The sequence below is a fragment of the Dromiciops gliroides genome, chromosome 3, assembly GCF_019393635.1.
Source record: "Dromiciops gliroides isolate mDroGli1 chromosome 3, mDroGli1.pri, whole genome shotgun sequence".
Lineage (NCBI taxonomy): Eukaryota > Metazoa > Chordata > Mammalia > Microbiotheria > Microbiotheriidae > Dromiciops > Dromiciops gliroides.
In genome coordinates this window covers 476,809,806-476,833,571 of record NC_057863.1, presented here as the reverse complement: position 1 = coordinate 476,833,571, position 23,766 = coordinate 476,809,806, and the positions used below count along the sequence as shown (strand labels likewise).

At 39.3% G+C, this 23,766-nt stretch overlaps 1 protein-coding gene across 1 annotated transcript in view; it reads left to right on the top strand.

Moving 5' to 3' along the window:
* B3GLCT (beta 3-glucosyltransferase) overlaps positions 1-23,766 on the top strand; it is a 134,016-nt gene that overhangs the window by 15,110 nt on the left and 95,140 nt on the right. Inside the window, 2 exon segments of the mRNA XM_043998031.1 lie at positions 11,354-11,403; positions 21,175-21,214. Of these exon segments, the coding sequence (XP_043853966.1) occupies positions 11,354-11,403; positions 21,175-21,214 (90 nt within the window).

The following is a 23,766-nucleotide window of genomic DNA, read 5'->3' as shown; positions in this document are numbered from 1 at the left end:
GAAATAACTGTCACCTAGTGACCAGCTATCTGGTGACACGCCTTTGCAAACTTAGCTGGGTATGTTGCTGGGACTGTCTTTCTTTTTCTGGGTTTGTTTGCTGAGCTGTCCCAGCTTGGTAGAACCTGCCAGAACTCAGGTTCTGATACCATAGACTTTGAGAACCCAGGGTCACTTTCATACCATACATACCCAACACCTAGGCAGCAATGTTACACAATGGAGGGAACACTGCACTTGTAGTCAGGATGATCTGAGTTCAAATCCAGTTTCAGATGCTTCCTAGTTGTTTGAACCTGAGTAAGTCACTTAACCTCTGTCTGCTTCAGTTTCCTCATCTGTGAAATGGGGATAATAATAATACCTACCTCCCAGGATTGTTTTGAGGATCAAATGAGGTAATATTCATAAAACACTTTGCAAACCATAAAGTACCATATAAATATTAGTTATTATTATTATTATAGCATGATGGAATATTAAAGTAGAACTTTAGTGGAAGTGTATTACAAATAATTATCTTCCAACTCATCAATTTTTTAGTTTGAATTTTTTTAAGTGAGAGCATACTTATATTGTGCTAGTATTTTCAGTAAGTTTATGTTGTATTGTGCAAGTCACAGATTCTGATATACAATTGACTAAGGAAAATTTTGAAATATAGGGCCTCTCTCTCTTTAAAAAAAATTATACTTACCTGTCAATTCATTCTCTAGTCCTCTGAAAATAGTGTTTTAAATGTTAAACACACTATCTGTGAATTGAAATTTTTCCTTATTTTCTGATGCTGACCCTTTTCCAGAAGCATAGTGATTGACTTAAACATGGTTCAAATGAGAGAAGCAAAGTACATGTGGTCATCATGTTCTCATCTTTAAACTCAAATATTTCTTTTTTTTGTCATTGAGTCTTGTTACCCCTTGATGCATTGGGTAGATAGATGCCTTTCTGAAGAGTGTATTATAAAATGAAATTTTGCATAAATTAATTTTCCTGCTGACAGTGAATTCCAGATGGAATGAGGTCAAAGTTGGGCCAAGAGTGAGTTTAAAGGAAGAAGTAGTTTGGTCATGACCTCTCTTCCAAGTCCTACTTCTTGTCTCCCTTGTTTTACCCCATTCTCCCATGCTTTTAGGTTGCCCTCTTTGTCAACCCTGCTGCCTGGCTAAGTCACCAGTGATGAAGATCCCCTGGAGTTGGGAAAAAGAATTTTCTGGCTCCCAGCTGATCACTTTATTTTGTTACTGCCTGCCTGGGACCTGAGCTGTGTAACCTTTAGAAATGAGAGTTCTTATTAGTATGTTGGCATTAAGAACATCATCAATTTAGAACTAGAAGAGACCATTGAGTCCAACCTGCCTCATTTTAACAGATGTGGAAACAAAGGCAGACATAGGCTTGGGGACTTGCCCAGAGGGAGACAGCTAATCAAGTTCTTAGGCAGGATTTGAACCCAGGTCTTTCTGACTTCAGGTCCAGGACTCTATTCATTGCACCACCCATCTTAAACACAACAGCATTTTATTTTTCTAGTCTTCATTATCTTTTTCTTTTTTTATGGTGAGGCAATTGGGGTTAGGTGACTTGCCCAGGGTCACACAGCTAGTAAGTGTCAAGTGTCTGAGGCCGGATTTGAACTCAGGTCCTACTGAATCCAGGGCTGCTGCTCTATCCACTGCGCCACCTAGCTGCCCCATCTTCATTATCTTTTGATACCATTTTCTTTATTGATATTTTTTCCCTTGACTTCCTGTTACTATTCTTCCAATTCCCTTATAATTCTGATAATTTCTGCAGTCTCCTTTCTTTTCCTACTGCAACACCCAGGGTTCTTACTACTCTTTGCTTTGAGTATTAGAACAGCCTACTCACAAGATTTCTTGCCTTCAGGTTGGATGTTTGTTCCATCAAAAAAACAAAACAAAACTATGCGTACCATTGCTAGATTAATTATTCTAATGTGCTGTTCTTGCTAGTGTCTACCTCCATCTGCAAATATCTTCAATGAGAGTACTGAACCTAAGTCTGACTTCAGGCTCAGTGCTCTGCCATTGTATCATTCTGCTCCCTTCCCCAGAAAACAGGCTTTTGGTTCTGGGAGAGATGTTGAAAGTTTTGCTACCAAGGCAAGTAAGCAAATTTTGCAGTTGTGTAGAATAAATGCTAGAGAATAAATATAGTATTTATGTATCAATGATATGGAACTTCATCATTTTTCTAAGTACTTCACATACATTTTCTTATATTCTCTGTACAATAGCCCTTTGACATAGAGCAACTTGTTATCATTCCCATTTTATAAATGGATATATTGAGTCAGAGAGGGTTAGCAACTTGTTTAGGGTCACTCAGCAAGTTAGTGATAGAGTCAGCATTGGAACTCAAGTCTTATGATGCTTGGTCTTGTGTTCTTTGCTTTATTTTATTTTATTTTGTGTTCTTTGCTTTATGAGGCTAGGGATAGAGATTGGATATGTACTTTCTTTAGTTTAGAAAGCTCCCAGGTGAGGAAACTCCCTCTACCAATGCAAGTTGACACCTTCTCTGCAACAGATCATCTTAGTGAGTCAGCTAGAGAACTAAGAGGTTAAGTGACTTAATGGGGGGTCACATGGCTAGTATGTGTCACTAGTGGGACTTGAACCAGAATCATCCTTGTTCCAGAGTTGGCTCTTTTTCCACTAAGCTATGATTCTACAGGGACTGTACAAAAAAAAATGTATTATGAATTATTCAGAGTTGATGCTAATCATTCTTTTTTCTTATCCTCAAAATTGAAATCCATTAGCACATTCCAGTGAACTTGAAAGGGATTTATGTTTGAATGGGAGAAGGAAAATCATAGATGTTAGAACAGTGGGAGAGAACTGAGGCTTTAGGGGTTTTTTCTCATTCTCTGTGCTTGTAATTTAATGTTCAGACCCTCCATCTCACACTTGGATTATTGTATTAGCCTTCTGGTTGGGATCCCTACTCTGTTTGTTCTTGATTGGTAAATTGATTTTCCTACAGTTCAGGTCTGACAGTGTCAATCCCCTTTCCCACCATTCAGTAAACTCCAGTACTTCCTATCACTGCCATGATCAAATATAGAATCATTTGTTTGGGGTTCACAGTCTTTCATAATCTAGCCCCTTCCCGTCTTTCTAGTCTTCTTATACCTTAGTCTCACATACTGTATGATCCAGTGACCCTGGCTACCTGGAACATGGCATTCTACCTCTCCATTGTGCATTTTCACTGGCTGTTCCCCATTCTCAGAACTCTTTCTCTCCTATCTTTGCCATCTGGCTTCCTTCAAGGCTCAGGCATTTCCCTTTCCCTCTTAATGCCAGTGCCTTTCCTCTGTGTATTATCTCCAATTTTTCCTGTGTGTATCTTACCTGTACGCAGTTGTTTGCATGTTGTCTCACCCGGAAGACTGTGAGCTCCTTGAGAGCAGGGAAAGCCTTTTGCTTTTCTCTCTCCCCAGAGCATAGCAGAATGCGTGGCCCATAACAGGAGCTTAATAAATGCTTGTTGTCCTGGTTGCTAGGAGCCAAGGAATTTTTCTGATTCTCATATGCATAGAAAGGTGGAACTAATTTGACTTTGCTTCTCCTGCCTTGGTCTAAGCCAATTCTGGCTTGCTGACATTCTTGGGCAGGTGTACATTGGCTGAGAGGGAAAGAGGGAGAATCTGGTGCAGGAGGATGGGGGTCAGGAGATAGAGGAGACATGGATTACAGATTAGTGTTGCCTGGCCACCATTTCATCTGGTTTTTAATCCCTCTGTTGCCCTGGTTTATCTTCAAAGCATATAATTGTCTACCAGAAAATAAGATGTGGAGGTTATGTATCCTGGAGTTTAAGGTGCTCTTTAGAATACATTGAATTAAAATTAGAAAACTCTAGGGAAAGGAGACACAGGCAAGAAACTAGCACATGTGTTGGACTCTCTGATGCTTTTTGACATAGCTCTGAGTAATGTATCTTCTAAGTAGGTCACAAGACATAAAGTAAGGCCCCATACAATCCTCTCCCCTCAGTAACTTTTAAAAAAGTCATCTTTGACACTAACTACCACTAAAATAAGTGCCTGTGACATTGACAGCAGCACGGAACCAGTACGTGCTAAGAGTGGACTCATTCTCAGGGCCACCTTTGATCCCAGAGCTTCAGCAAAAGTCTATTTTTTGCTTCTCCTGGAGGGCAGATAATCACCAAGACCCCATCACGTTGACAAGGAGAAAGGTAAAGTGCTAATTAACATAATCTAGTGCTTCTTTGAATTTAATTTGATTTATAAAATGAAGTATCAGAATAACTTGTGAATATAAATCAAGCAAACAGCAAAAATAGACATATGAAGGAAAAAATCCCACTTTTTACAAAGTACAGGTGAATTTACAATGGAACAAAAAAGATAACTAATATAGTTTAAAAGATAATAAAAAAACCTGACATTTATATAGTATGTTAGGGTTTGCAAAAGAAAGAGGAAGACTGGGTTGCTTCCTGCTCTTGCTCTCCCAAGTCTTCCTACCTTCTGGCCCTAACAGAGGAGTTCTTAAACTCTAGGTCAAACACTGGTCCCAGTTTATCCATAAAAATTTGATTAGTTTCAAAGGTTAGTTGTGTTAGTATTTTAGGGCGGTCTTTAGTTAAAATTATGAGAAGAAACCCTTATTTTCATTGTCTGTCCTCATTTACATATTAAGCATAGTTCGCCAGTTTACCAGTTATCCAAACTCCTTAGTTTCCCAGAATTCAAAGTGAGTATAGGAAAAAGTGAAATTTATTTTTTAAATTATAATTTGGTCCAATTAAATAATCCTTATAACTTCCTTGTGTGTTCAGTTATGCCCAACTCTTCATGACCCCATTTGGGGTTTTCTTGGCAAAGATACTGGACTGATTTACCATTTCCTTCTCCAGTTCATTTTACAAATGAGGAAACTAAGGCAAATAGGGTGAAGTGACTTGTCCAGGGTCTCACAGCTAGTAAGTATTAGAGGTCCAATTTGAATTCAGATCTTCCTGACTGCAGGCCCAGAAGTCTATCCACTGCGCCACCTGGCTGCCCTATAATTTTCCTAGTCAGTACCTAACATAGTAGGTGGAACGAAATTTAATTATGTTTTTTCTTTACTTTTGCTTATCAGTGCCTTAGTCCAAAGGATCCCTAAAGAACAAAGTCTTATACGTGAAATATGCTTTATTGTAACTGATGAATATTATAAGTGATTTATTAAATGTTACATTTGTTTCCTGCTACTTGCAACAGTTGCTTATCCAAGAAGCTTAATAAGAGATTTTATTTGAGTTAGTGCTAACATGTATTTGTAGTCATTTGTACACTCTACTCTTAAAATACACTGCACTCTCTTTTCACATTTTATTTAGATTAAGGAAGTATAAGGGTAGAGCTCATTAAACGTTGGTATGGTAACAGTAACCCTGTGCAATCATTTGTCCTCATAGGACCAAAATTTTTTTTCTTTTTTGCCTTCTCTGAACAGGAGAAAAATACAGTATTTGATTTTATAGAAAGTATTAGAGAATACTGTATGGCATTAGAGAGTACTACATAGGGCTATCTTGATAAAGATATTAGGGAGTACTCTAGCTTTGATATGACTAATGCTACTATTTTAGATTTTAGACAATTTCTAAATTTAATGAAGGACAATGTTTTATAGTCACAGCAAAAAAGGACAAAGGAAAGGACAGTTTTGTTTAATTCCTTCTCTGAATTTTAATCCATGTTGATGTCAATTGCTAATAAGTAAAAGTCATTTTTGGAAGGATATTTCAGTTAAAGGCATGGGTATTTTTAGGTAGAAGCAATTTTATTTGACTAAGTTAAGCCTTTTCTAAGTGAGGTATTGCTATCTCTATTATTTCATCATGAAGGGGAATATTTGGAAAATTCGTTGTATTGTTACCCAGTTTTTTATTCTTTATAAACCACCATAAAATAGTTGCATTATCAAGGAAATAATAACAGAATGAACTGTCTATTTGTATGGGATTTTGCCAAGTAATTTATACAAGTCCACTCCAAGAAAGATACTGGTCTTGCATGCTTTGAGCCCACATCTTTGATAAACCTCAAATTATATATTGTATTGACAGTTCTTTCTTTTATGGCTAACTTGACCTGCTGGATAGTGAAGTAAGGGTTTTAAGATGATGAATCACTGTGGATGTTAAATTAAGAAAATTATATTTCCCTATTAAGGATGAAAATTTAATACAGAGAACTTGGAGTATCTTAATTACAGTTACCCCTTGAAAAATCTTGTCAAGGAGCAAAGTCAATGAGAAACAAATATTTGATTAACCACCATCTTTAGCTGCTTCAAATTGGCAGAACATCCCAATATTTGAAAAGCCAACTTTAAGTAATTTATGGTGCTGAACAAAGTTGTTCACATTACAATATATTTTCAATATAACATGTATGTTTATTAACTGTATGTATGACACCTTTTTAGGATAGTCTGGTATCATAAGTATGCCTAATAAATGGGCACAAGTAAATATTCTGTAAGAGACAGTTAGGTAGCTAGATAGATAGTAGATGGAGATCTGGTTCTGGAGTTAGGAAGATGTTCAAATCCAGCCCTCAGACACTTACTAGCTGCTGTGACCCTGGGCAAGTCACTTAACCTCTGTTTGCTTAATTCACTGCAGAAGGAAATGGCAAATCACTCTAGTATCTTTACCAAGAAAACCCCATGGATAGTGTTGGTGTCATATTGTCCACAGGGTCACAAAGAGTTGGACACGACTGAACAACGACAACAACAAACCACCACAATCACAACTATGACCACAACCACAACCATAGCAACAAACATTCTATATCAGATGCTGACACCAAAATGGAAGTTATCAGAAACAGGATTTTAATTAGAGGTCCAATATTGGGTTGGCAGCCCTTCCTTCTGAATACTTAAGTTCTCGTTTAGATTTTGCTACTGCCTCCTTCATATTTAGGGTTGGCTTCTCCCTTTCCCTTTTCTTTTTGTAAAATGAGACAGTTACTTCTGCCTTTCTTACAGTTCAGTAAACAGAGCAACATATTAGTCTGATCAGGCTAAAAAAATTTGGAGCCTAATGATAATAATGGGAGGCAGCATGGCATAGTGGATAGAGAGCCTGCTTTGAAGCTAGAAAGACTTGTGCTTTGGTTACCCTTCTCACAGTTTATGGCTGTGTGCCTCTGGGTAAACTACTTAACTTTTCAGTGCTTTAGGCTACTCTTTTAAGACTTTTAATTGCAGAAAAGATGCCATCCTGCATTCGTAGAGGGAATTCTCTTACCTGGGAGTTCCCTATACTAATGAAGTTATAAGTCTAGTCCCTCAATGACACAAGAAAAGCTATATGTTGTGTGTGTTGTTTGAGCCTCACGACAACCCTATGATGAGGTATTAGAGGTGTCCCAAACACTCTGTATTATCTCCACTTTACAGATGAAGAAACTGAGGGTGAAAAGATTATGAAACTCTTCCAGGGTCACACACAGAAGCAGCATACAACCCAGAACTTCTTGACTCCAGTGGCCTCCAGAATGAGGAGGGGCATCCTGGAATAACCCAAGGTTTTGAGTGGTTTGATCGAGTAGAGTTTGAATCTCCCTCTCCCTCCCTCCCTTCCTCCCTTTCCCAAAGCCAATCATGAGTTTGTCTCCAACACAACCTGATGACCCCTTAAATACTCCTCTTTCCCTTCCTCTAGTCTACTGGATATGTGCTGGGCTTGGGCTTCTCAGTATGCAAAATTCCCCACGACAGCAAATCAGGAGACTCCCAGTTATATAGGAGAAGGTGCTTCTGGCCCCTAAGAATAAAAAAAAAATCTCCCTGATTTACTTTCCATGTGACTTTAGGCAAGTCATGTAACTCCCTTAAACCTCAGTTTATTCATCTGTCAAATGAGAGTGTTGGACTAGATAGCTTCTGAGGTCCCTTCCAGGTGATAAGCAAATCATATAATCTCTCTCAACCTCTGTTTCCTTATCCAGAAAAAAGGGATAACAATGTCTATATTACCTGAAATTCTACAAATAAAAATGATTTTGGCTAAAGGCTTCCTGTCTTTGTTAAAATGCAAATTGACTTGACAGCTGTAACAGCCTTAGTACAGTATGCAATAATCCTGGGGACTGGAGGGAACAAGCATTTATATAACACCTACTATGTGTTAGGCACCATGTCAAGTGTTTGACAAATATTATCTCATTTGATCCTCAGGACAACCCTCTGAGGTGGATGCTGTTATCCCCATTTGACAGTTCGAGAAACTGAAGCAAACAGAGCTTCGACTTATCTAGGGTCACACAGCTAGGAAGTGTCTGAGGCCAAATTTGAATTCAGATTTTCCTGACTTCCAACCCCAGAGCTTTGTACATAGGGACACTTAGCTGCCTCAAGTTCTGGTTCTCCACTGACTGTCTGACTTCCTTTTCAGTCTTTTTTGCTGACATATGCTTCTTAACTGTGGCTATACTCCAAGCCTCTGTCCTGGGTCCTGCTTCTTTCTGTATACTCTCATTTGATGATTTCATCCTCTCCTACATCCATAAATCTGGGTGTCATCAGCAGAGAGGATTTCTTGATTTATTTATATGTTGAGCCTTAGTCTCTCTCTCTGAGCTTCAGTCCTGGATTACCAAATGGAATGGTCATACATAGCCATCTCCACCTCAACTTGTCTAAAACACAACTCTTTCCACCCAAACCCAAACCTCTTCTGAATTTAAAACATCTTTTCAGCCGCCCAACTGCCCCTAAATACTCAACCTTTTCATTATCCTCAACTCCTTACTGTCCCCTCACTTCTTGTATACAATCAAGTGCCTTCACAGTCATTCTAGCATATATTCCCTTCTCACTACACAAACAACCACACAACTACTACTTTAGTTCAGGCATTCATTGCCTCTTGCTTGGATTATTTCAATAGCCTTCTAATTTATTGGTCCCTTTGCCTCAAGTCTCTCTCTGCTCTAGTCCACTGCCAAAATAATTCTTCCCGAAAGCAGGTCTGACTCTATTATTTCTTTACTCAATAATACCAGTGGCTTCCTCCTGCTGCTAAGATAAAATATAAGGTTCTCCCCTTGCCCCTCATTTTTATTCTGTGTATGTTTTAGGGGAAAAAAAGCAACATGTTTCTTGTAGGCAACAGATCCTGGGGCTTTTCTTATGCAATCTGTCACTTTCAAAAAAAATTTTTAAGGATTTCTTAATCCATCTAAATGTAATGTTATGAGAGGTTTCTGTTTTCTTCCATTTGTCTCTAATATTGTCTTTTGTTTTCAAATTTGGATTTATCTCCCTCTTCCCCTGTTATTTTAGCTTAATCTATTTAAAGCAACCCATTTCCCACTAGCTCTCTTCCTTTTACCTTCAAGCTACTCCCTCACCCTATTTACTACTTCTTTCCCTAATTTTGAAATTTTGTTTATTAGTTTCTTTTTTTCTCCGTTTTTTAAAAAGCCCCTCATAACCTGACCTCAGTCTACCTCTCCAGGTTCATTGCTGTTTACTGTACTCTTCTTCCAGCCCTCTATAGTCCAATCACACTGGTTCTCTTCTTGTTTCTCTGATACTCTTTCTTCCATCCAATGCTTTTGCATGGCCAGCCCCCCATGCCTCGAATCCTCTCCTTCCTCATCAATCCCCTCTCTTCTGTAAAGGATCTTGTTTCCTTTAGGTTTCAACTCAAGCAACAGCTTCTGTCATCAAGCAACATCAAGCAAAATCTTTCTTTGGCAACCCCATACCAAGTGCTGGTTCCCTCCCTTTCAGAATAACCCAGGAAGAGAGAGTGAAGCTGATGACTGCTCAGCTCTGCCTCACTTCAATTCAATTCGCAAGTCAAGACATCACCTGTGATGTCCTTGGTCCTCTTCTAAAACAACCAGCAACAACAAAATGACACTACCTTGTATTTTGGTTTCATGTATACTTAAATATATATGTACATGTTGTTTCTCCCAATAGAATGTAAGCTTCTAAAGGGCAGGGACTCTTTTTTTTTTCCTTTGTATCCCTAGACCTTAGTGTAATCCCCACCAGAGTAGTTGCTTGATAAATTCCTATCATTCAGTTAGTAATTTACTGCATCTTAGTATGAACAATGATTTTATCTGATTATTCTCTTAAACTAAAATGTGATGTGGTAAATATCCGACCAGACATAAATCAACTAGTGCACATCAGAATGGAGTAGGGAGATGTCAACAGAAAGGGAGTTGGAAGAGAGAAAAGGGAGCAAAAAGGACATGAGGGGGACAGAAGAAAAGACCAGCTTTCACCTACTACTAACCTGGCCACTGAAATCTGCTCTATTGCTGTAGCTGAGTAGAAATGCTTTCTAGCAGGATAAAACAGAACTATGCAAATCACCTGCAGTGCTTCTGGAAAAAGACATCAGGAAATTCAGGTGTTACTTGTTCCCTTTACCTACCTAACTCTTTGTTTAATTCTCATTTGGGTTCCTTTTTTTCCCAAAGCATTTTACATAAGTTGAATGTCTTCATAGTGATTCTCTTTAATGCAGAGCCTGGATGTTTCTCTAGGGGCATCTCTATCTATTTATGGGCTCTGACTCAAACTATTTCATCATTCTAAATGGGGAATAATTTTTAATTCATTCCCTTCCTTTTGTCCTGGTATCACTCTGCTAAGGGCCTTCTTAACTATTTTCTCATTGCTGGTTAGCTGTAACTGGACTGCCCTGCTAACCCCATAGTCCCAGAAGACTGAAAGCTTGCTCCAGGTGGAGCACTATTGAATGCCAGTTTCTGGCAGGGTCAGTGAGAGCTTGAATATTATCATTGTGTAGTGTGAAGAATTCCTGTTCAGTTAAGAAGGCATTGAAATAAAGATTTCTTAGATGAAAGTCTTTTTGTGATTATTTGAGTATGACTGCATAGTGTGTCCCAAAAGTCTTAGTGCAGCTTTAATCACTTAAATATGCATGTTATATTTTGTTTTGTAAATTTAGTGGTATACTTGTTTGGTGTATGTGTGTGTGTGTGTGTGTGTGTGTGTGTGTGTGTGTAGGATTTATTTTTTTTTCTTAGCCAAGGTGGGTTGGCTTCACATCAATGAATAATTTTAGGTTCAGAGATAAAGGAAAACAGAAGTGCCCGTCTGCAGCAATGCAGCTACTTAAATGCCAGATTGTCCACACTGTTGGTTTTTTATAAACAACCCAAAAAATAGAGAGAACAGGGGTGTGTCATAGGAAATAATATTGGTGTTTCAGTTTTTTAGCTTAATTCTTATGAATGTGAAAATGGTTTTAGTTGCTAATTTTAATGAAAAAAAAATGTGTTTTTTTCTCTCTCCAGCTTCTGCTGTGACTGCCGAAGATGTAAAGAAAAATGCCAAGAATTTACAGGTACAAATTCTATTTGTGAAAATATTCTCTTTGTCTGAAATTCTTTGGAGAATAGAAGATGGGGGTGCTTTCCCCCCCTTAGACTGATGTTAAAAGTAGATTAGAAAACTTATGCAGTCAGAGAATGTTAGACCAGGAAGGATCGCTTGTGATCAATTCAGGTTCAAGTGCCTTGTTTTACAGATGAGAAAACTGAGACCTAGGGGTAAGGGGGCTTGTCCAAGGACACCTAGTAAAAGTTGGTGGCCCAAACCCAAGCCAGTAATTTTTCTCTTTTACCACATTTCATCTATTTGCCTTTTAGTAATTGTTACTCAGTCTTTCCTGTTTGGGCCATTTGCCCTTCCTTAAGCAGCCTAGAGGTCCTCTGTTCTCTGTTGTTGTTCAGTCTTTTCAGTCATGTCCAACTCTTCATGACCCCATTTGGGATTTTCTTGGGAAAGATACCAGAGAGGCTTGCCATTTCCCTCTCCAGCTCATTTTGCAGAAGAGGAAACTGAGGCAGACAGGGTTAAGTGATTTGCCCAGGGTCACATAGCTATCAAGTGTCCGAGGCCAGATTTGAACTCAGGAAGATGAGTCTTCCTGACTCCAGGCCTTGGCACCCTATCTACAGTACTGGCTAGCTCCTCTCAGGGGCTCACCATATTGCTGCTGGTCTCAGTGCTGGTGCCTGCTCAGTATAGCCTCATGCAACTCAGAATTTCCAGACTCAAGCCTCTGTCTCCACCAACCTCAGCCTCTCCCAGCAGCAGCAATTATAGGAGTATATCACTGCACCTGGCTGATTCTTGGCCATGTACAAGGACTTTGAATTGAATGTTTCTCAGTAACCCCAATGTCGTATCCTTTTCAAACTGAATAGTGTATGAATCTCCCAAGAAATTCTGCACTGCTATAATTATAAGTAGTCTTCAAATTACTTTAATAATAATGCAGCTTATTTGTTATGGATTTTAAAATGCTACCTATGGTTCAGTATCAGGAAATTAAAATTTCATTTAATGAATTTGGTGATTAGCTCCATATATGTTCACTGATGGGTTTCAGCTGATCTTTAATTTCAAATCAGGACATTGTCTCTTTTCTCTTTGAATATATAATGTTTTCCTATATCTTCATAGCATCTTTCATCCAAAGATATTAATTCGTTCTAGAAGGGTTTTTCATTAAAACAGTGGGCCTTTAAGGATAGGCAGCTAGATGATGAAGTGAAGAGCACCAGGCCTGGAATCAGGAAGACTTAAATTGAAATGTGGCCTCAGATACTAGCTATGTGACCCTGGGCAAGTCATTTATCCCTGCCTCAGTTTCCTTATCAAATGAGCTGGAGAAGGAAATGTCAAACTACTCCAGTATCTTTGCCAAGGAAACCCCAAATAGGGTCATGAAGAGTTGGACACAACTGAAAAACGACTGAACAACAAATGGTCAAAAGCTTTCCTCTCTGGTAGGAGAAAGTAGACTGTTTAACACACTTGCAGGCCATGCCACCTTGCCTGAGGCGACCTGATGCTCCTACTGCCTCCCCACATTCCCAACCTATTGCTCATATGGACTTTTTTTTAGCATTTACCAAATCCTTCAAACTTTGCTCATGGACCACTATTTATCATTAGTACTTAAGTGAACCTTTACTCCAGGTTGTTCACCTGGTTCCTGACTTCCAGCTCTGCCCATGAGCCTGTACTTTTTCTTTACTCTATACTCGTGGTCCTACATCACCTCTTCTGATCTCCCAGTCATCCTGTATCCACAACCTACTGTTGTTAACTCGACATTACAGTGGTAAATGCTGGTTCAATTTTTTCCTGGTTATGTAGGATGCATGCCCTCATTCTCTTCTCTCTCTCTCCTTTTTTTCTTTTGCCGGGCAAGGAGGGTTAAGTGACTTTCCCAGAGTCACACAGCTAGTAAGTATCTGAGGCTGGATTTGAACTCAGGTCCTCCTGAATCCAGGGCTGGTGTTTTATCCACTGTGCCACCTAGCTACCCCTTTTTTTCTTTCTTTTTTATACCCTCATTCTCTATCAAAACCAAGCAAAGAAGGGATCAGAGATAATTCAGATCTCATAGACTTCTTTGGATTTTGTGGTGGCAAATAAATGGCACAAATAAATGGGTGTTTATTTGAAGTGTTAAGTGCAAGCATCCTGCAGAATTTGTTTGTTCAAATACCCCTTTCATTCTAGTGTTAATGACTGAGGAGAGGAATCACCTTCATCTACCTCCCTTCTCAAAGAGCATTAAGACCAAATAATTGATGATTTTGATAAATAATATTGTCTTTTGATGAATTTCCAAACTAGATATTACAGGGATGCATGAGGAATTTTGATGTTCCAAATGACCATATCTACCATCTCATAACAAAAAAATCAAAATCCCAAACCTGTCTAATGAGGTTACACTTTTCCCACCAGGAGAAGGAACCATGTACTGTACGGTTATATTATGAATATACACTGTGTGAAGTTGAACTACAATACGACTGACCTACAAAAATCTGACAGTCCCTATGCTTGTGATTGATATCAATAGTCAGGGTGAGAAACATAACTGCAGCAGAGATAATAAAACAAGTCATCTGTTTCTTCTTAGGAAGAACTGAGCCTTTTCCTGGGAAAGTCAGAGACTGAATTTTTAATGTGCTATCAACTTGTTCATTGAGACTAATTTTTTCTCTAGGAAGGAAAAATACTTGAGTTCACTTTGATTCCATTCCATTTCACCTAAGTCATCCATTCAATGAAATATGGACAGGGAGAGGAAAGGGAAAATTTAAACTAAGCCTTTAAAAATTTTGAGTTCCAGCACTTTAAAAAAAATTAAGATTTTTTAAAAAAATTGATGGTGGGGCGGCTAGGTGGCACAGTGGATAAAGCACCAGCCCTGGATTCAGGAGTTCCTGAGTTCAAATCTGGCCTTAGACACGACACTTACTGGCTGTGTGACCCTGGGCAAGTCACTTAACCCCCATTGCCCCACCAAAAAAACCAACCAAACAAGCAAAAAAGAATAACTTTTAAAAAATTGATGGTTTTTTCTTTTGTATTTAGTTGCATTTGGTGTAAAGTCCATTTATCTTTGGTTTAAATACCCATTATTCTGATATTCAACACAGGATGATCCAACTATTGTCCAAGCTATCCAGCCTGGAAGCAGAATCATAGGTATTTCTCCCTCTTCAGCCTTATGATGGCAATGATACCCTACATTCATATATCATTTTCAACTTACTTCCAAAGTAGTTTCACATCTGCTATTGCATATTATCCTCAACATTTCTGATAGGTAGGTTGGACAGGTATTATTCTTATGGTGTAGAAGAATTGAATTGATAGTAAGGAGACCTGGGTTTGGCTCTGTCACCTAATTAGTTGTATGACCTTAGGCCCTAACTTATATGGGCCTCAGTTTCCTTTTGTGCAAAATGAAGTTAGATAATCTCTAAGGTTCCTCTCTGTTTTAAAATTTTGTGATTTCATAATTCCCATTTTAAGGCTATGAGGAAAAATCCCTAAGAAAATTCAATAAACATTTATGAAGTATCTGTTGTGTGCCAGGCACTATGCTAGGCAGAAGTGAAACAAAAAGAAAAATGAAATAACTCCTGTCCTCAAATAACTTACATTTTATTAGCAGATACAACATTGTATATAAAGTATATACATTATATATAAGTATATATAAAATGAATGTAAGTGTAAATATATAAGCACATATTTATAAGTATATTTTAAGTATATAAAATGAATATTAGTTTATAGAAGGTGAAGAGGGAGGACACTAACAGTTGGGGGTGGGAGTAAAGGAAAACAAGAAAGACTTCATGAGTCATAAAGAAAAAAGGAGATTCTTTAAAGTGGGGGAGAGTAAGGAGTATATTTCCAACATGGTAGCTGGCCAGAGTAAAGGTGGAGAAGTGGGAGATGGAGTGCCACATATAAGGAAGAACAAGATCAGTTTGGCTACACCACAGAGAATGGGGAGAAGAATGAGGAATGGGGGCCTAAAATGGTAGGCTTGACCTAGATTGTGAAGAGTTTAAAAGCCAAAAAGGAGTTGATGTTTTATCCTAGAGGCAATTGGGAGCTTCGGGAGTTTATGAAGTAGGGGAGTCATATAGGGAGCCCTGTACTTAAAGAAAATCATATGAGCATCTATGGGGCAGATGTACAGGAGTAGTGATCAATGTATGAGGTGATGATGCCCCGAACTAGGATTGTGATCATGTGAGTAGTGAGGAGTCTGATGAAAGAGATATTGGGAAGGTAGAAATGACAGCAAGTGACAGCTGGTATATGGGATGAGGAAAAGTGACAAACAACATAAAGCTGAGTTTTGGGAACCTGGGAGACTGAAAGGATGATGGTTCCCCTGAAAGAAATAAGGAAGTTTTAAAGAAGGTGGATTGGAAGGGAAAGAAAATAAGATTGGTTTTGGACATGTTAAATTTGAGGTATCTGTAGGTCATGCAGTTTGGAAGTTGATATGATAAATGCTGCTGAAAAGTTGAAAAGGATGAAGACTGAGAAAAGACCATTATGGCTGGCCGTTCACCTCACACTCAGCACTTGGGCAGAGAATCCGAAAGGGGAATGGCCAGTGTTGGAAAGGTGTTGGGAAATGGGCACATTCATGTGAGAGCTATGAATTAGGCCAAGCATTCTGGAAAGCAATTTGGAATTATGCAAAGAATGTGTTGTCTCATTCTCATAGATTGGGGGGAAATGGGGAGAAAGTGGAAGATGACCTGGCTTTTGAGATGAAGAGGACTAGGGGGACCTCAGGGCTAATGGCTTCCATTTTCTCAATAAGAGGAAAAGCTTTAGCTGAGAGAGCTGTGGGAAGGTGAGATGTGAGAAAGGAAGCTTTGAATTAGCCTCTGGGCTAGAGAACCGATTGAGGAGGAATAAAATGATTGCCTTACTATAGTGAGTGCCTGGTTAAGGTTAGATCATATAAATGAGGACTTTCACCCTTTAGCTCTATTGCCTAACTTCATTAGCTCTCCATTGCCTATAGAAAAACGTCCAAACTCTCAGTCTGGCATCTTTCCAGCTTTATCCCCTACTATTCCTATCTGTTGAGAAAATCTCAGAATTTTAAGTGACTTCAAAGGCTGGCCAGTCCAGTTAGTTTGTACCTAAAACACGAATTCTTCTCTGCAACCGCCTGACTCTATGCTGTGGTCATAGAGTACTAGTTAGTGTTCCCTAAGTGTGTCAGGCTTGGTACAGTGAAGTGGGCACCACCAGTCTGGGCATCAGGAGTCCTGGGTCTAGTCTTGACTCTGCCATAATCTCACCAAGTGACCTTGGCCACGCCGAGTCACTTAGCCTCTGAGCCAGTTTTCTCATCTGTAAAATTAGGGGGTTTGAACCGAATAATGTCTAAGGTCTTCCCACTTTGTTACCATATGAACCTCTGACTCGTAAGCACCCCCACCATTTTTCCACTCAGTGCCTTTTTTCATGCTGTTCCTTCTGTTTAAAAATGCCTTTTCCTGCTCATCCTTCAAGTTCCTGCCAAATGCTTTCTCCTTGATACTTTCCCTCCAAACAGATGTGAACCACCTCATAGGAACCTCAATAGAAGTTATTTGTCATTTTCTCTTGTGGCACCTATCACAGTAGTCTAGCTTTAAAAATAGCTATTTGTACTCCTGGTTCAGCCCTCATATGAAAGGCCTGGCACTCTGCTACTCAGCTTTGTACCAACCCCCACCCTCAGTCACTCACACATGTCATTTCAGAAAATAGGCTTAATCTAGGTGTTTGTTTCCTCATTACTAGATTTTGTTTTTCTTCCCTAAACGAGCATTTACTTGCCAAGCTAAATAGATAAATTTCTCCGTGGTGGAATTTACACTGTTCCCAGTTTTGCCAGCAAAGATCCACATATGTAGTCTTGGCAAAATCTGTAAAGAAAACTGAACATAAAAGGACCCTTAATGGATGACTAGTTGGGGGTCCAGCCACCACATATGGCAGCGTAAGGCTAGAGAAAGTAAGCTGTAGGTGGCACCCTGAATAGAACTCATAACAGTAGATAGAGCTTGAGACTTGGCACTAGGAAGACCTGAGTTTGAATCCTGCCTCAGACACTTAATAGCTAAATGACCCTGGGCAAGTCATTTAACCTCAGTTTCCTTCTCTGCAAAGTGGGTATAATAATAGCACCCATTGTGAGGATCAAATGGGTCAACATATGAAAAGTACTTTGCATACTTTAAAGTTCCCCGTTTTGTTTCATCAAGGAAACATACTGTTTCTTGAGGAAACAAAGCGGGGAACTGTAACGATTGGAATGACGCCACCTGCTGGAGACTTACTGTAGAAGAGTTCCGCCCATGAAGCGAAGGTCTTTGAGGGCAAGACCAGGAGTCTTTTTTTTGGCGCGAGGAAGTGAGGCGGGCTAGTGGGAGGAGGAAGGAAGAGACTGGCTCTCGGTCTCGGGCTCTTTCCTTGGGACTCTGGTGGAGAGCAGAGCTAGAAATGTGCTCTCCCTTTAATAGATAGGAATCTAGGCCTTTTTCTCTCTCTTTACCAAATTCTTATTCTCCTTAATAAATTCTTAAAAGTCTAACTCTTGCTAAAGCTTATAATTTATTGGCGACCACTCATTAGATATTTTAGACAGTTTAGCTAGAATTTTAGCCCTTAACAAATGCTAGCAGTTATTATCATCATGATTATATTAGAAAGAAAGTTCACTATCTATATCTATATTTATATCTATATGAGTATATATACAAATTACCAAGCAAGGTGGATTGGAAGGGAAAGAAAATGAGGTTTTTTTGGACATGTTAAATTTGAGGTATCTGTAGGACATGCAGTGTTTTATATATAGAGAGACCTGGTCTCACTCTGGTGGTAACAACAACAACAACAACTGACATTTATATGGCATTTACAGTGTGCCAGGCATTGTGCTAAACACTCTACAAATATTATTTCCTTTGATCCTGACAATAGCCCTGGGAAATAGGTGTTATAATTAACCCCATTTTACAGATGAGGAAACTGGGGTAAACAGAGGTTAAGTGACTTGAGCAGGGTTACACAGTTAGTGTCTGAGGCTGGGTTTGAGGTCAAATCTTCCTAACTCCAGCCTAGGACTCTAACCACTGTACTACTTAGCTCCCCCAGGTAGATCTAGGTTCAGGTGCTGCTTTTGATACATGCTGGTTTCCATGCCTTTTAGCAAGTCATTTAATCTCTCAGTGTCCCAATGTACTTTCCAAGAATATAAGTTGCAGAGTGGGTGCCAGTTTATATTAGTAAAGGGAATTTTTTCACTGGGAGTTCCTCATAACAATGAAATCACAAGTATGGTTGGGAAAAAAATACCAGGGCAAAATGGACAATTCTAGTTGTTGGCACTTTGTACTTTATTCACAAACAACAACAATATTCGCTCGCATTCATATAAGACCTCAATTCTTTATACATGATTTCACATGATCCTCAACTTAACCCTGTGAGTTAGAGACATTATCCCAATATTACCTATGTAATATTATTATCCCCTTTTCTGAGGCTCAGCAGGGTTAAATGATTTGCTCAGAGTCATAGCTATGACTTCTTGGTGGAAGAGTTTGGGACTGTAGTATCTCTTGCTGCTGCTGAAATAGACATTTCTTAGCCTGGCATTTGAAGTCTGCTGGCTCACTCATAGATTGTATTTTACAGCCAAACTGGATTACTAGGACTATATAATTTAGGACTTCAAGGAATGATCAAGATCATATCATTCACCACATCCTTTTACACATGAGGAAACAGATCCAGAGGACAAACAATTTTTCAGAATTTGAGTTAGAAAGAACCTCAGAGGGTTCTCTCTGAACAGGAATGCCTTCTGCAAGATTCCCTAATGATTCCTTATCACTTCCTAAATCAAATATAAACTCCTATGTTTGTCATTCAAAACCCTTTGTAACTCGCTGCCCAGCTGCCTTTCCTTAACATCCTTCTTCCCATCCCTCCCTTACTCTGGCATCCAGTGACACCACCCTTCTTGTTGTTCCCCACACAAGATGCTTTATCTCTAGACTCCAGGTATTTCCTCTTCCCCTGTGTCTGGAATGTTCTCCCTCTGGGCTTCCCTGGGTTCTTTCAACTAAAATCTCACCTTCTACAGGAAGCCTTTCGTAACCCCTCTCAATGCCAGTGCCTTTGCTCTGTTGATTATCCCCAGTTTATCCTGTCTATATCTAGTTTGTACATAGTTTGCATGTTGTCGCCCCAGTAGACTGTGAGCTCCTTGAGAGCAGGGACTGTTTTTGTATTTCTTTGTATGCTTAGTGCTTAGCATGGTCCCTGATGTGCAGAAAGCACTTATTAAATGCTGATTGATTGAGTGACTTAATCATCATACCCTCTCTGTTTGAAGACCCCCCCAGGTCTGGGATCTCTCTACTTGCTGAGAGAGCCCATTCCAGGTTTTTTTGTATTGTTTTGTTTTTTACTGCTCTAATACCCAAAAAGCTTTTTCCTCATATCAAGATCAGATCTGCCTCTCTGCAGCTCCTATACCCTGCTCCCGGCTCTTCCCAACTTTATTTCACTTAAAGGTTTGAGAAGCATGCTGTCCATGGTGTCATCTAAGTCATGGATAAATGTTGAGCAGTCCAGAGCCAAGAACCCTGAGCCAATGTCCTCTCCTGTAGACCTTCTTCCAAGCTGATTTATTATTGTTGCTCAGTTGTTTCAGACTCTTCATTATCCCATTTGGGGTTTTCTTGGCAAAAAAGTGGAATGGTTTGCCATTTCCTTCTCTAGTTCATTTTACAGAAGAGGAACCTGAGGCAAATAGAGCTTAAGTGACTTGCCCAAGGTCACACAGCTAGTAAGTATCTGAGGCTAGATTTGAATTCAGGTATTTTTGTCTCTAGGCTCAGTGTTTTATCTCCTGCGACACCTAGCTGCCCCTCCAAGCTGATCACAGCACATTAAGGACTGACTGAGTCCATCTATTCAACTGGTTTCAAATACACCTGAGGCGATTACCATATAGTCCATGTTTTGCCATCTTGCCTATAAGTATAGAATGTAAAGCTTTGTTTTATACTTTTCTGATATCTGTATATCTATGTCTGTCTGTCTCTCTAGTATGCCCTTGATCTACTAGTCTAGTTATGCTGAAAAAGGACATTACATTTGTCTGACAAGTGTCATTCTTGTTGAAGTAACTTTGACCTGAGAGTGAAGTGAGCATGGTTGGCACCTCATCTTTATATGGAAATCTTGGCCATTGAACCACTAATTAGGAGATTTGAGCCCTCAGGGTATATAAGCAGCAGTTGAGGAGATAAAGAAGTCTGGAGAATGAGATGAGCTGGGAGTGAAGGAAGGGAGTGGGGTGAGGCCTTTCCGAAAATGGCAGTCCCTTTGATTAAAAATCTTCGTTTTATTTGATGACTACCTTAATTAATCATATTACCCCCAAAGATGATAAAATATATAAAAATTAAATGAATTCATCTTCATGAGAAATATACCACCAAATCCTGTCATCTTTCTTAGTTTTTTCTTCATGAGTCTACCCCTTTTCTATCTCATTTTTCCTGATCTTTTCTGTGAGTAAGAAGAAGGGAACATTGCCAAGCTCTCCTGTTTAAAATCATGATCAGAAAACTTGTATTTGTACCTTTCCAAGAGCTGTGATGTTTGGCTGCACATATTTATTCCATATTTTCTCATATTCATATATATTCATATTTTCTCATGTGATATTTCTTTCTCTTTTTTTTAAAAACAGAATTTGGGAAAAAGTAGAACATCAAGTAAAAATGACTTAGGTAAGTAACTGGAAAAAATTTGTGTTTATATTTTTATATCTAAATATTTTAATCTTGTAATAGTCTAGTAGAATAAAGGTTTCCTTTTGCTCTTTTTGATGTGTGGAGTAAATATTTTTTGGTATATTATCACAAGCCTGGCTCTTTGGCCCCATTTTTTTTTGATGAGGCAATTGGGGTTAAGTGACTTGCCCAGGGTCACACAGCTAGTAAGTGTCAAGTATTTGAGGCTGGATTTGAACTCAGGTCCTCCTGAATCCAGGGCCAGTGCTTTAACAACTGTACCACCTAGCTGTCCCCTTTAGCCCCATTTTTATCAATGCCTAAGATGAAGCTGAAGGAGACACAGGCAACAAAAAGCTAGAAAGGCTCTCTGATACACTGGGTGACAGAGTCAAATTCAAAAGCCACCTAAGGCGAAGTGCCTTGCCTAGTGTCACAATCCCAATAGACACTGTCAGCACTGGGATGGGAACTCTGGTCCTTCCTCACTCCCAGTAGAGTCCTTTCCTCTCCTCATCATTCTGTCCCCTCCTCTGAACTGCACTGTCCAGGTAAGAGGTGAGCATGTGCATAGGTATAGACCTTTCCTTGAAAGACTTTCCATGACAACTTGGTGGTTCTAAAATCCTTGTTAGTTATATGTTTTTACAAGGAAGGCATAGGATAGGTTTTTGGTTTTTTGTTTTTTTTTTTAGTGAGGCAATTGGGGTTAGGTGACTTGCCCAGGGTCACACAGCTAGTAAGTGTTAAGTGTCTGAGGCCGGATTTGAACTCAGGTACTCCTGACTCCAGGGCCGGTGCTCTATCCACTGCGCCATCTAGCTGCCCCATAGGATGGGTTTTGATCCTTTCCCTCAAGATCCTTTTTCTTTTTCTTCATTTCTGTTACCACTAGATTGGTTCTTGAAAACATTCCTCTTTAAAAGAATTACTCGGGGGCGGCTAGGTGGCGCAGTGAATAAAGCACCGGCCCTGGATTCAGGAGTACCTGAGTTCAAATCCGGCCTCAGACACTTGACACTTACTAGCTGTGTGACCCTGGGCAAGTCACTTAACCCCCATTGCCCGGCAAAAAAAAAAAAAGAAAAAAAAAAAGAATTACTCACCCACACAATCCAATCAAAATTTAAGTAAAAGTTTTTATTATTTGGCATATAGAGGTATGGCTAGGAGAAGAAGTCTAACTTCAACTCCCCAAACAAAGGAGAAGATGACGATTTTATAGAGGCGAGAAGGGGGTGGGGGGAGAGACCTAAGACTGAAAAGTTACAACAGCCTGGAAAATGATGATACTAGCTATTTGGATATATGAATAATAAAAATTCCACGTTTCTAACTTGAGATTATTGTCACTACCTGGTCCTAATCACATAGCAAACACGACTGGCTGCCAACTAAGCTCATGTTCTAAATTCAAGGCATGCGGCTTTCTGGGTGTCCCTGACATGTCTACTTTGTTATTTGCTTGACCAGCCACTACTTGGTTAATCAACTACTTTGCTTCTCCAAGTAAAGAGTCATCTCTAACTGACCGCAGCAAGCTGATTAACCGTATTTCTCCATGGTCATCGTGTCCCCTTCAGGGCCAGAGCATCCCTAACTGGACTCAGGCCTACCAGGCTGCTACTACAATTTCCTTTTCCCCTTTTGCTCAATTTCCTTTTATGAGTTGATTGTCTCCTTTATTATTTACTTTATTTTTTAATCTTATTTACTTATTCATATTTGTTATTTATTTTCTATTTATTATTTACCTTATTAATTTTATTTCATGTTTATTATTTACTTTATGTGTTCAGTTTCTTTTACTTGCTTCTTTGTGTCTTTCCCCTTCTCCTCCCTAGAATGTCTTGGTCTTCCTCCTCAAGAGACTTCTCATACCTTTTTCTTCTGGAAAAACCATGGTGATGTGTTTTGAGTTGTTGCAGCTTTTAAATTAAATACAATGGAATGAATTGAGAAAGACAGTATAAAATTTTAGAAATAACACTGGCTCTGTACTGGGAGGGCCTGGATTCAAATTCTATCTCCGTGATAGAGGGCCAGTCAATGTGTGTATCTTATTTGGTTCTGTTCCTTAGGCAGATACTATAGAGTAGGGACTTAGAGTTGGAAGATAAGTGAAGAGTGTAGATGATGAGGGCCCTTCTTTAAGTGAAACCTGAGGGCTGCTATCAGAAGTGAGGAGTCCTATAGCATCAAGGTACTTACTTTCTCCAATAATTATCAAGAATCAGTCACACACACACACACACACACACACACACACACACACACACATGCGCACGCGCGCAAAAAAAAGAATCAGTGACTAGTTTTCCTAGAGTCTTGTCAAGTCCATAATCATGTATTACCTTTTTTGTGACTATGTCCCCAGCACCATGCTAAATGCTGGGAATACAAATACAAACAGAAAGATAGCCTCTGTCCTCTGGGAGCTTATGTTCTCATCAGAGAAGACAAAAAAAGGAAGCCACCCAAAAGGGAGCTGAAATGCTGATGGTGGGGGAAGGGGGGCGGCTATGAAGTGACAAGAGCCATTGTGGAGG